Here is a 13952-nt window from a genome sequence, read left to right as displayed (position 1 = left end):
AGGACTACTGCCAACCAGCTGAGAAAAGGCTTAACTGGGCTGTATAACAATCCCCTAACCTAACAAATGTAAATGAAATTTTAGCTCAACTGTAACTATAAAGTGAGATTTAAATTTGGAATTTAAGGGGTTGCAAAATAGTACCTCAGAGTAAGGGATATGGTACCCACAAGGAAAGGAGTTTTATTAACAAATGCCTGGGTTTATGCAAAGACAGACTGATATGAGAGCATAAGCAATCAGGAAGTTGTAGTAGAAAAAAAAAGACGGGAAGAGAAAGACTGATTTAAAGGACAAGGGGAAAGCACACAGGTGAATCTTACCCCAGTATGAGGAGGGCATTTGTAGTACCTCTTGGAGAGTCACTGTTGATAGGCATCAATTATGTTTATGTTTAGCATAGAGCCTATGGCAGGTATAGGTGCCCAACAGGCAGTTTTTGAAAATATATGCTCTGTGCTCCCAATTAGATGGTGAGCTACTTGATTATATTCTTTTCTATATTCTCCTCTTCATCTAACACAGTATTAGGGATTAGTATTTGCTCAAAATTCATTAGTTAATTGATTTCTCTGCCTTTGGCATCTTCAGTGAAGCACAGTTCACAAGGCAGAGTCCTCTTTCAGAAATGTATGAGCTGCCCTCCCCCTCAAAATGGACAAAGACAAAGAAGATGACAGCGGGATGAGAAGGAAAGGGTGCTAACATTTTACCAAATTAATGAGGGGATACTGGTGCCCACAATGTGCTGGGAAATACAAAAACAGTCATAAGCCCATCTCGGAAAAGCCTGAGCAAGCCTATAGGGATTAGAACAGTTGCTGAATTTACGGTACCCTGGGAACCTCTATTTGTCAAGTGCCATAGATGCAGCCCTGACACTGGCACAGGTGAAGATGAATTTTCATTCAGAGCAGTGAGCCTTCTGACTCCATTAATCCTCAGGGTTTTGATGATGAATTTCTTTCTTTTTTTATTTTATTTATTTTCACTCTAATGCCTCCTCCCACTGCCCTGTAACAGCGTGCAAGGAACAGAACAGATGGTGCTTTACGTGGAAGACCAAGGGCTCATGAGGATACAAAGCCTGCCCACTCTGAAATCACATGACTGCACGTGCAAGGAAAAGCCCTGATTTCCCCTGGGAGACACAGATGCAATGATGTTAGTATTCCCAGTGGAGGGGGAGGAGGGGAGGGCTAACAGGCCATTTACAAGGAAGCCCACACTTACACTAATATACTCTTCAGCAGGGACCATGTTTAAATCACAAAACAACGGGAGGACCAATATCTGAAGATTCAGAAACACCAAAGTAAAACAGAGGCAAATGAAGGTTTTAGTATGCTGCTACGCAAAGCGCGTGTAGAGCGAACTAGTAAGGACATACAGTAGTAGAACACTGGCCTCTAGTTAACCTGCCATTGGCTCTGACCCAGTTTTAATCGGAAGAAGGCAGGATTTACAACCTGCTTAAGGATGGAGTTTGACAACTGCTATAATCAGAAGAGCTGTCAACACAAGGACAGCTGTCAAGCCAAACTGTAATTCATAAAAAATAATAGCTAAGCCCCCAAGACATCCCCAACATTGTCTGCAATCACTGGATTTAACTATATTTATAGTGTTATGAAAGTTCCAAGAATAGATTAAGGGTCCTAAAATAAAATAAAATCAACAAATAGCTATTGAGTGCCTATTAAATAAAAAGATTAAATAACATTAAATGACTAAATGGATAAAATATGCCCAGCAGATTCCCTGGCATATAGTAGGTGCTTAATAAAGGGCAATTATTATTATTGTTACATGCCAAGCTCTGTTTTGACAACCTTAAAATCGGGCAAAAGTCTAGTGACCTAGTAAGAAAATCTAAATTGAAAATTAATCACACCTAAAAGTAATCATTAAAGTATTAATTTCACAAAACATTCCTGAGCTGTCAGAATATTTTAGTTTTATATATTTGTAATGCCAAAACCTCTAACTAATGATATTACTGGAATGTTTAATTATCTTGATTATAACATATATGGTATTTTGTTCTTTCTACAATGAATAATATAATCTGAGAGACAGATAGAAATAGAAATCATTTTACTAGATCAATTTTGGGCAGGATTCCTGAATCAGGGATAATTTTTATGATTGTCTAAACTCTCAGTGAACAGACATAGGAATATGCAGGTGCACAAATGGACACATATATACGTGTTTACTCACAAGTACAGTTTTGAAAAATAGCCTGACCCACTGACCAAGGTGACCAATGATAAAAGACTTTCATTTATTTCTATAAAAGACTATCTTCCACAAAATAATGTGTGCTTTAAAAGGATACTAGGACTGTAATTATTTACAGAGTTATGAAAAGACGACTGGAAGTGGAATCAGAAGATCTGGACAAGTGTCTTGGCTCTGCCACCTACAGCTTGTGTTACCCTGTCAAGGTCACTTCACCTATCTGGACTTCAGTTTTTCATCTGCAAATGTAGGAAAACAAGGCCTAGCTCAGACATCTGTTGGAAGGGTTAAGAGATTTTATATATGAAAACAGTAACACCACCATCTTATATCTGCCTAGGTCTGCATATTTTTTTTGTATGTGTGTAAACTTTATTAGAGTATAAAATACATACAGAAGAGTTCCAAAACAATAAACATAAACTTTCTTAAGATAAATTTATCCATGTAACTAGCACACAGATCAAGAATCAGCTCATCATTAGAATCTCAGAAGCACCCCTGCCCTGTTAATCCCTTCCAAATGCCACCTACCCAGTTCCCCAAGGTGACCATTATCCTGTCTGCTAATGCTGGAGATGAGTTTTTCCTGTTTTTGATCTGCATATAAATGGAAGCATATAGTACATACTGAGTTCAGGATGCCAGATACAAAACAGTATGTTCATGAGATTCATCATTTTACACTCAGTGTCTCTTTTTACAATTCCATTTCACTATCTTTCTGTACTGCCTTTTAGAACTACCTTTCAGTTCACCATAATTTGCTTTTTTTTTTGGGTGCCAATTCTGCACTTCAACCTATTCGTACTGTAAGATTTCTATATTTTTTCACTTACTGAAATTCTATTTGATTCTCTTTCAAATCTGCTTATTCTTTTTTGGAGTGTCTTGTTTCTGTGTTCTTGATTCCTTGATTTTATACAATCTTTTTCTGATAATTTCTATCCAATAGTTTTACTTAAATTCCTTAAAGTCTAATCCTGTGGTTTACTATGTCTGCTGACATTCACTCAGATGTAATCTGTAATTCCGGATTGTGAGCTCATTTTCAGCAGAACTTCTTTCTGTAGGAATTTTGTGCTGCATTGGTTGAGGATGTGTCTCTCAAGAGAAGTTTAGCATTTGCTTCTGCCAGTTCCTTTAGGGGTAACCAGCCTAGTACACTTATGTTAATTTCTCAACTTGAGAATTTCTGAAACAGAGTATAAGTTTAAACCCCAAACTTGCATGAGGTGGGGCTTTTCTTCCACCCAGATTCTGGTCTGTGGCAGATAAGCTTGTTTTCCTTCCTTACACTAGTGGGTCACCTTTTTCTAATCTAATCTAACTTTTTTTTCCTACTGAGGATGCAGTCCTTTGAAAGTGCTGGTTTACTCTGGATGCAGGTCTCAGTTCCAACTTCCCATTACTCAAGAAGCAACATTTCCAGGGTTTGCTGGCATTGAAACACAAGCCCACAGTTTCCCCAGATTAGACAGTGTTAACTCACACACTAGCACTATGGTTATCAGGTCCTTGTTTATTGGCTGCGAGGTGAAGGACACCCAATGTCTGGGGACATCTGTTACCTTGAAAAGGATGTTTGGTATATTTTATCCAGCAAATAGTAGGTGCTCATTAAATGTTTGTTGAATGAATGAAATATAATTAAGTTGTATTTATAGTACTAATAGAGCCTATGATATTTAGATTTAAAATAATTTAAATTTAAAATAATTTAAACTGAATCTTCAAATAGATACATGCATACAGTTCCAAATACAGAAGTCATTAAAGGGTTTATAGGAAAACACTTTTATCCTGTGCTTGTATTCTAGCTCCACACTTCTTCCCTTAGGCAACCAACATTCACTTTTTGTGTATCATTCCATTTACTAGCAAATGTGTACAGATATAGTCATGGCAGCACAGTATATGCACTGTTCTGCACCTTATTCCTTTCACTTAACAATATATCTTAGAGATTTTTCCATATCAGTACATAAAGAATATACAGCTTATTTTGAAGCCAGTCAGAAAGACCTTTGAGGGACTTCCTTGGCAGTCCAGTGGTTAAGATTTTGTGCTTCTAATGCAGGGGGTGTGGGTTTGATCCCTGGTCAGGGAACTAAGATCCCACACGCCGCACGGTGCAGCCAAAAAAAAAAAAAAAAAAAAAATTCCCAACCCTGCTGCTACACAGAAATGAAGTTTACACATGTCAAACTTAAATGGACACATTCCCACCTCTGTAAAGGCATTCACCCCTAACGGTTAACTAGGGATGACAGAGTGACTCATCTACATTCTCAAGGGCATGTTTAGTCTGGTTTAACTGTTTGTACAGTTTCTGGATGGAGAAATGAAAGGAAAAGACAAAACATGCCACAGAGAAGGCATTAAAAAATGTCTAACGAGTGGATGAAAGAAGGAATGAGGGGATGAAAGTAAGAACTGATTTAGCACAGCACGTGGTTGCATTGGCGGAGTTGTCTTTCTAAGCCGAGCAGTGAACTCTGGACCTTATGCATGTATATTGACATAAAAAGTTTGCCTGGCTTCTTGAAGCCAGGCATTAGGAAGAAGGTGCAGCCCTGAATTTTAGGCTGAGGGCCTCACAACCACTGTTGAAGAGTTTCCTTTTTTCCCTTTCAGATTATCTGTGGTTGTTTGACTTACGTCAAGTTCAAACAGCTAAGGAGGTAGCTGAGAAACGTTTTTTCCTGGGTCGAAAATTAGAGTTAAGAGTAGCCAGCATTTGGTGATGTCAGACGAGCTATCTGACAGAATTCTATAAACACCCTTGCAGAGTGAGAAATGTGAGTGCTGTGGAAGGAGGCAGGGGAAGGCATTTGTTTTTCTCTCCTTTCCTGGTAAATCTAGAGATATGGGTTTGAATCTCTGGCTCCCTTAGGTAAGTTTATTAACTTCTTTGAGTTTTGATTTCCTCATTTATAAACTGGGGAAAACAATAATTACTTCGGAGGGCTGTTTATAGAAAGGAGCCTAGTGATTACCTGTATACTGTGATAGATAGGCTTTTTTTTTTTTTTTTTTTGGCTGCCTTGGGTCTTTGTTGCTGCACGCGGGCTTTCTCTAGTTGCGACCAGTGGGGGCTACTCTTCGTCGCGGTGCGCGGGCTTCTCATTGTGGTGGCTTCTCTTGTTGCGGAGCACGGGCTCTAGGCGTGCCGGTTTCAGTAGTTGCAGCACGTGGGCTCAGTAGCTGTGACTCATGGGCTCTAGAGCACAGGCTCAGTAGTTGTGTAGCACGGGCTTAGCTGCTCCGTGGCATGTGGGATCTTCCCAGACCAGGGATTGAACCCATGTCCCCTGCAATGGCAAGCGGATTCTTAAGCACTGCGCCACCAGGGGAGTCCTGGATATGCACATTTTTAATGGCACACCTTTCAAAGGCATTTGGTAACACAGAATATACATGTATGCATATCTGTGTGTATATATATGCAATTAACTATTTTAAGTACAGAATACAGAGGAATATAAAGGCTAATTAAACAAGTTTTTGGCTATTACAAGTAATGCTGCAATACATGTTCTTAATTATGTCTCATTATATACATTTTGGGGAGTATTTCTAGGGAATATACTAGAAGTGAAATTGCTGGATTGTATGGTATGTGTACCTTCAACTTCACTAGACTTTGCCAAATTCATCTCCAAAGTGACTGCAACAGTTGACACTCACAACAGCAATGTACGAGAGTTCTTGTTCCTCTACATCCTAATATTAATCTTTGTAAATGTTTACATGGTGCCAATCTGTGTGAAGTTATATCTAAATATGTTAACCTGCATTCCCTGATTATCATTGGGAGACAATTCTCCAAGGGACTCTCATGTTTCTGCACCCCTTGTGAGCAGAGGTCATGACAGCTTTTATTCGGGACTGTCTTTCCAAAAATGTTTATATAGTGAACAGCCTTCAACAACAGAGGTACTGTTTCTTTCCAGAGTGGAAGGCAGGTTTGTTTATTGTGCAGTACAATAAACATATGTGTTCTCCAGAGCAAAGGTTGAGCAGGTCTTCTGGCAGCTTATTATAAAAGACTAGAGTTCCCTAAGCTTAGGATTTCTAAGCTATGATGCACTATGTGTGCAGGACCTACCTGGGCTTTTCTTCATAGCTCCAGTGGGACTCAAGGGGAAATAACACAAACACAAAGCTCATGCTGCTTGCTGTACTGTGAATAATAGTCTTTTGTCTCTGATCCATGAGTTGTGTGTCTTTTGCCAGCATCCATAAGACTGTACCAAGCTAATTTGTTAGTCTGCAAGCAGAGTACAATATCAGACTATTCATAGTTCTTGATTTGGAGTCTATTTTTTCCATTTGATTGTCTTTTTTTTATAAATTTATTTATTTTATTTATTTATTTTTGGCTGTGTTGGGTCTTCATTGCTGCACACGGGCTTTCTCTAGTTGTGGTGAGCGGGGGCTACTCTTCGTTGTGGTGCGCGGGCTTCTCATTGCAGTAGCTTCTCTTGTTGCGGAGCACGGACTCTAGGTGCGGGCCTCAGTAGTTGTGGTGCACGGGCTCAGTAGCTGTGGCTTGTGGGCTCTAGAGCGCAGGCTCAGTAGTTGTGGCACACGGGCTTAGTTGCTCTGCAGCATGTGGGATCTTCCCGGACCAGGGCTCAAACCCGTGTCCCCTGTGTTGGCAGGCAGGTTCTTAAACACTGCGCCACCAGGGAAGCCCTGATTGTCTTTCTTACTGACTGGGAGATGTTCTTGATATATTCTGGTTTAAATATCGATGGCTGTCTTTCATTCAACCATATTCACACCCAAATAGATTAAAAGTAACAACACTTTTTCTGGTACTTTACAGTTTACAAAATACTTCAATATCTTTTACCTCACTGAAATTACCCAGTAGCTCTTCGAGAGCCATATTATTTCCATTACAGATTATCCTCTGTTTTACAGATTACTTAAGTGAAGATTAGTTAACCACGCTAATCAGTTAATAGGGGAAATAAGTTAAAAAATAAAATCTATTTTTCTTCACTTCAACTACATCAAGAAAGCATTTCTTATAGGAGAGATTCTAGCCCCTAAGTGACAGTGATTAGCATCTTACTTGTCACTGACAGTAGCAAGAATGAAATAATAAATTTTCAAAAGGAGATTGGAGGAGCCTCCATTTCTATTGATTGTACAGAAATGCTCAATTTACTGTGAATGTGTCCATAAGAATTTTAACCTATCTCCAACTTTACAGGTTATTAATCTGTTTTTTTTCTTTTTTTTTTTAAGTTACTGTATTTCTGCTAGTGGCTAGGCATTTTTCTAAGCACTATGTTGGGCTGGACAAAATTGAGATAAACAAATAGAGAAAAGTCAAATATAATTAGTAATAATTTAAAAGCATCTTACCATAATGTAGAGCTGTTTGACCTTCATTGTCCTATAAAAGAAACAAACAGTATATTTTAGAACCTAAGGTATTGCAAAAGTATGAAGGTACATACGCTACAGCAAATATATATGATATACCAAAGTTCCATAGGTTTAAAAGATACAGGAAAGGAAGTCAGTTCTCTGAGCCTCACAGTAACTTCTGACCAAACTCTCCATCTAGGAGAAAAGGAGAATGCTGAATGGTGACTTGTACACTGCAGCAGCTACAGTTAGATGACAGGATGACCAGACCTGCAGTTAGTGGCAGAAAAATGGACTCTGTATATCACTTATCTTGCTAGTATTATAGTGTTTTTTTCTAAGCACATTCCCAAAACCTATCTAAGAAGTCTATGATTTACAGTAAGAGTTAGTAGCTTTTTAATCCCTTTTCAAAGATTCACTTATTCCAGGCTTATAACACTAGGTTTCCCAATCATATCAAATATCATAAAGAAATGTGATTTCAAATCACACAAAGTCCTACAAGTTGTTAAAGTCAAAAGTTCCCACATATACTCAGGAAACTCCAACTGTTCAGTTAATTTTTTTATTCCTTTAAAACCAAGATACTCTAACTACATAAACTAGTTATAGCACAGATAAATCTTTTTTAGCAATGCTATTTCTTTTAACTTAATTTTTATTTTATATTGGAGTATAGTTGATTTACAATGTTGTTAGTTTCAGGTGTACTGCGAAGTGATTCAGTCATACGTATACCTATATCTATTGTTTTTCAGATTCTTTTCCCATATAGCTTATTACAGAATATTGAGTAGAGTTCTCTGTGCTATACAGCAGGTCCTTGTTGGTTATCTATTTTATATATAGTAATGTGTCAAAGTTAATCTCAAACTCCTAATTTATCTCTCCCCCCGCCTCTCCCCTTCAGTAAACATAAGTTTTTGAAATCTCTGAGTCTGTTCTGTTTTGTAAATAAGTTCATTTGTATCATTTTTTTGGATTCCACATGTAAGTTATAACATATGATATTTGTCTTTCGCTGACTTCATTCAGTATGATAATCTCTAGGTCCATCCATTTTGTGGCAAATGGCATTATTTCATTCATTTTTTATGGCTAATATTCTATTGTATATATGTACTACATCTTCTATATCCATTCCTCTGTCGATGTACACTTAGGTTGCTTCTACGTCTTGGCTACTGTAAACAGCGCTGCAATGAACACTGGGGGGCATGTGTCCTTTCAAACCATGGTTTTCTCCAGATATACGTCCAGGACTGGGATTGCTGGGTCATATGGTAGTTCTGTTCTTAGTTTTTTAAGGAAACTCCACACTGTTCTCCATAGTGGTTGTACCAGTTTACATTCCCACCAAAAGTGTAGAAGGGGTTCCCTTTTCTCCACACCCTCTCCAGCACTTATTGTTTGTAGACTTTTTGATGATGGCCATTCTGACTGGTGTGAGGTGATTCCTCATTGTAGTTTTGATTTGCATTTCTCTAATGATTAGCCATGTTGAGCATCTTTTCATGTGCTTTTTGGCCATCTGTATGTCTTTCTTTAGAGAAATGTCTATTTAGATCTTCTGCCCACTTTTTGGTTGTTTTTTTTTTTTTTTTTTGATATTGAGCTGAATGAGCTGTTTGTAAATTTTAGAGATTAATCCTTGGTCGGTTGCTTTGTTTGCAAGTATTTTCTCCCATCCTATGAGTTGTCTTTTCATTTTGATTATGGCTTTCTTTGCTGTGCAGAAGCTTTTAAGTTTAATTAGGTCCCATTTGTTTTTGTTTTTATTTTCATTACTCTAGGAGGTGGATCCAAAAAGATATTGCTGCAGCTTATGTCAAAGAGTGTTCTGCCTACGTTTTCCTCTAAGAGTTTTATAGTATCCCATCTTACATTTAGGTCTTTAATCCATCTTGAGTTTATTTTTGTGTATGGTGTTAGGGAGTGTTTTAATTTCATTCTTTTACATGTAGCTGTCCAGTTTTCCCAGCACCATTTATTGAAGAGATTGTCTTTTCTCCACTGTATATTCTTTCCTCCTTTGCCATAGATTAGTTGACCACAGCTGTGTGGGTTTATTTCTGGGCTTTCTATCCTATCCCACTGATCTATATTTCTGTTTTTATGCCAGTACCATATTCTTTTGATTACTGTAGCTTTGTAGTACAGTCTGAAGTCAGGGAGCCTGATTCCTCCAGCTCCGTTTTTCTTTCTCAGGATTGCTTTGGCTATTCAGGGTCTTTTGTGTTTCCGTACAAATTTAAAACTTTTTTGTTCTAGTTCTGTGAAAAATGCTATTGGTAATTTGATTGGGATTGCATTGAATCTGTAGATTGCCTTGAGTAGTATAGTCATTTTCACAATGTTGATTCTTCCAATCCAAGAACATGGTATATCTTTCCATCTAAGCAATGATATTTCTTAAGCTGAGAGCAGGTGATCACATTACACGAGCAACACATAATCAGGATTAAGTACAGGTGAAAAGTAGAATTTAGTAGTTTAGTTGATATGCATTTAGTATGTGCATGGCCATTATTAAGCCCCTGGTAATTAAGAATAAATGATTAACCATTATTGTGAATAACTGAGACAGGGTGGTATTATTATTTAAATCAACTACTCTTGGACACGCCATATCTACCTTTCCCATTTCCTAAAGGCTGAATGTGGCAGTTGGTTCCCAGAAGGTTTTGGGTGTGGTTCTTTCTATTTAATCTGTAAGAAGAAAAGCAAAAAGCTGCCACAGAGAGCTTATTTTCTGGTTCAGATAGGTAGTAAGAAAAAGGTCATGCCTTAAGGGGTTTTTAACACCTAGAGAAGCTTGGCAGGGATAACAGCTGGTGGGGGTAGAGAAACAACTTTGAGGCGATACAGTTTAATTAAACTATTTCCTACTAGGGAATAAGAGTTCTCATTGGATTTGGAGGTGAGGGGTGGGTGGGTGGGTGGGAGGAGATATGAAAGAAGTAATTTTGAGGAACCCTGTGAGTAGGGTAGACTCTTCTGAGGTGCAACAGTGGCTATGTTTGGGATGCCCATTACACAGCATAAGGATAATAATAAACTCTAAGGGGAGTAAAAGATGGAAAGCAGCATCAAGAAGTCAGGAAGAGATCATTTTTGTCTACTACTTTTTTGTGTTTTTCAATACAGCCTCTACTTTGCTCCCAGCTCCTCTCTGCCTTGCCCTGCCCTTGAGGTTAAGGGCAGGTAGGAGAAGAGAGCTGAGGCAGGCAGCTACAGTAAACAGGATTGAAGAGATGATAATGTGGGGCAGCACAACAGTGTGAAGTTGTACTCCAGAGTATATGGACTTGCCTTGCCTGACTATGGCCAAGGGCAGTTTTGAAAGAACTGCACTGCCCGTTATGGCTGTAGACTCATATCTGCTTTGCTAGTTTACAGAGTTAATCTGTAAAAGTGTGTGTGTGTGTATATGGGTACACACATTTGATGGGTTTATACATTCACATTTATAGCTTAAATGCCCAGCATCAGAAAGCAATTTCAGAAAGAGTTTAATCTATTGCAGTTTCAAGACTCTAACTCATGCATCCATCATGCAAGGTATATTTTCCACAATTATCCTCTTTAGAAACTAGTTCTCTTGCTATTTGTGCATAACTTTCTTGTTTAATCACTGTGTTCATATATACTCAAAGTTCAGTTTCATTCTATTTGTAATTGTTTATCTTCACTAGAGAGGTGGAAGCATAATTAACTTATTTTAGTCACTTTTACCAATGAATACTAAATCTCTATGTCCACCCCAACTTCCAGCTGATTAATTAAAAATGTTTATTAAGCTCCTACTATGGCCCAGGCACTGTTCCAGGTACTGGGAACAAAGAGGTGACAAAAACAGAGAAGGTCTTTCATGTTATAAATCTTACATACTAGTGATAGGTGAAGTAGTAAGCAAATAAATCTATTCTATAATAGGTAGTGATATGTGCTCTGAAAAAAAAAGGCATAATAGAGTCTAGCGTGATGTGGGATGCTATTTTATTTTTTGTTTTGTTTTTTGCGGTACGCAGGCCTCTCACTTTTGTGGCCTCTCCCGTTGCGGAGCACAGGCTCCGGACGTGCAGGCTCAGCGGCCATGGCTCACGGCCCCAGCCGCTCCACGGCATGTGGGATCTTCCTGGACTGAGGCACGAACTTGTGTCCCCTGCATTGGCAGGCAGATTCTCAACCACTGCGCCACCAGGGAAGCCCTGGGATGCTATTTTAGATAGAAAGAACAAGGAAGAGCTTTATGAGAAGATATGTACACACAGACCATTGAGGAAGAGTCTAGGGTAGCCATGGAACACAAGCTGAGCAAATCATAGCATCCATCATCCTCCTGGTCTAAAAGCAAGCAAGTCACTCGAGCCAAATCAATTAGAGTTTTCTCTCAGGATTTAAAAAAATGGAGCTAGGAGATAGAAGTGTGTATGCAGAGAAGGTCTTTTGCTCTCTGGTCAAAAGAAAATGGTGTAGTGAATAAAGACAGATACAAAAATATAAATATTGTAGCATCCCACTTATATATGAAGTGCTTAGAGTAGTCAAATTCAGAGAGACAGAAATAGAATAGTGGTTACCAGGGGCTGGAGGGAGGGAGGAATGGGGAGTTATTGTTCAGTGGGTACAGATTTTCAGTATGGGATGATGAAAACGTTCTGGAGATGGGTAGTGGCGATGGTTGCACACAATGTGAATATACTTAATGCCACTGACCTGTGCACCTAAAAATGCTTAATTTTCTCATGTATATCTTAACACAATTTTTTGAAAAAAAAAGTAAAAGATGTGGGCCAAAAACTTATATAACTAGCACTGTTCTCCACTTTTTGGAGAAAACTGGTCTGCGGTAGGAGAGAATGAAGTATCCACAAAGAAGAAAGTAGTGGTGAAAGATCCAGAGAGTGAGTCTCTGGTTCTTGTCATTCCAGCTACACCCTTGCCTTTCTTGGTTAGGTGAGCCAACAACAAAATACCCTCTAGGCAAATGTGATCTTTTTGTCACTTGCAAACAAAAGTCCTAATATAGAACTCAAGGCAATTTGTGACCCAAGCCTTGGTCATCTTCCTCCCAATTTTGTGACTGCTGATTCCCAGTAAGAATACCTATCTCGACTCCCACAGCTGTAAATGCTCTTCACTCTGCTTGAAAACTTTCCTCCAACCTTATAATGTTTTGCTTTTTTCTCCTATTTTAAAAGTCATCTTTGATATATTTAACCATTTTAAGTAGACCTACAGTCCCTAAATTTCTTTTATTTGAGCTCAGGGAGAGGAAGCAGGTGATGCTACACGTGATGTTTGTGGTGCTGCCTGAGATTTGAGTATTATTGATTGCTTCCTGTGTGCTTTATAATTTTAGACTGTAAATTCATTTTAAGTGGGGTTTTATCTGTGAAAAATTCTGTGCTGGATGGAGATTCTCTGGATGGAGATTCTGTCCCTCCAGAATGATTTTGCTTTTGTTTTTGCCAGACACCACGGAGATATTAGCAGTCTGAACACTTTTCAAGTAGTGTAAATTTTTTTTAACATCTTTATAGGAGTATAATTGCTTTACATTGTTGTGTTAGTTGCTGCTAAATAACAAAGTGAATCAGCTATATATATACATACATCCCCATAGGCCCCCCACTTGCATCTCCCTCCCACCCTCCCTATCCCGTACCTCTAGGAGGTCACAGAGCACCGAGCTGATCTCCCTGCGCTATGCAGCCGCTTCCCACTACCTATCTAACATTTCGTAGTGTATGTATGTCAGTGCCACTCTCACTTTGTCTCAGCTTACCCTTCTCCCTCCCTGTGTCCTCAAGTCCATTCTCTACGTCTGTGTCTTTATTCCTGTCCTGCCCCCTAGGTACTTTTTTATTTTTTAGATTCCATATATATATATGTGTTAGCATATGGTATTTGTTTTTCTCTTTCTGACTTACTTCACTCTGTATGAGACTCTAGGTCCATCCACCTCACAACAAATAATCCAATTTCTTTTCTTTTTATGGCTGAGTAATATTCCACTGGATATACGTGCCACATCTTCTTTATCCATTCATCTGTTCATGAACACTTAGGTTGCTTCCATGTCCTGGCTATTGTAAGTAGTGCTACAATGATCATTGTGGTACATGACTCTTTTTGAATTACGGTTTTCTCAGGGAATATGCCCAGTAGTGGGATTGCTGGGTCATATGGTAGTTCTGTTTTTAGTTTTTTAAGGAACCTCCATACTGTTCTCCATAATGGCTATACCAATTTACATTCCCACCAGCAGTGCAAGAGGGTTCCCTTTTCTCCACACCCTCTCCAGAATTTAT

At 38.7% G+C, this 13952-nt stretch overlaps 1 protein-coding gene across 5 annotated transcripts in view; it reads right to left on the bottom strand.

Annotated features, from left to right (window-relative positions):
- Positions 1 to 13952, bottom strand: part of ACBD6 (acyl-CoA binding domain containing 6) — a 231393-nt gene that overhangs the window by 20790 nt on the left and 196651 nt on the right. For 3 of the 5 annotated variants that reach the window (XR_003428510.1, XM_027086145.1, XM_027086146.1), the window contains one exon: positions 7627 to 7657. Coding sequence is in view for 3 of the 5 variants with exons in the window: in XM_027086145.1 (XP_026941946.1) it covers positions 7627 to 7657 (31 nt within the window). In the remaining 2 variants the exon portion in view is untranslated. Of the gene's footprint in view, positions 1 to 2263; positions 2484 to 7626; positions 7658 to 13952 lie in introns of those variants that run through there. The other 2 variants (XR_003428511.1, XM_027086147.1) reach the window with 1 other exon arrangement.

This window comes from Aethalodelphis obliquidens, unplaced genomic scaffold (genome assembly GCF_003676395.1).
Source record: "Aethalodelphis obliquidens isolate GAN/ISIS:26980383/991018 unplaced genomic scaffold, ASM367639v1 scaffold55, whole genome shotgun sequence".
Lineage (NCBI taxonomy): Eukaryota > Metazoa > Chordata > Mammalia > Artiodactyla > Delphinidae > Aethalodelphis > Aethalodelphis obliquidens.
The sequence above is the reverse complement of the archived record's forward strand: the minus strand, read 5'-3'. Positions and strand labels throughout refer to the sequence as shown.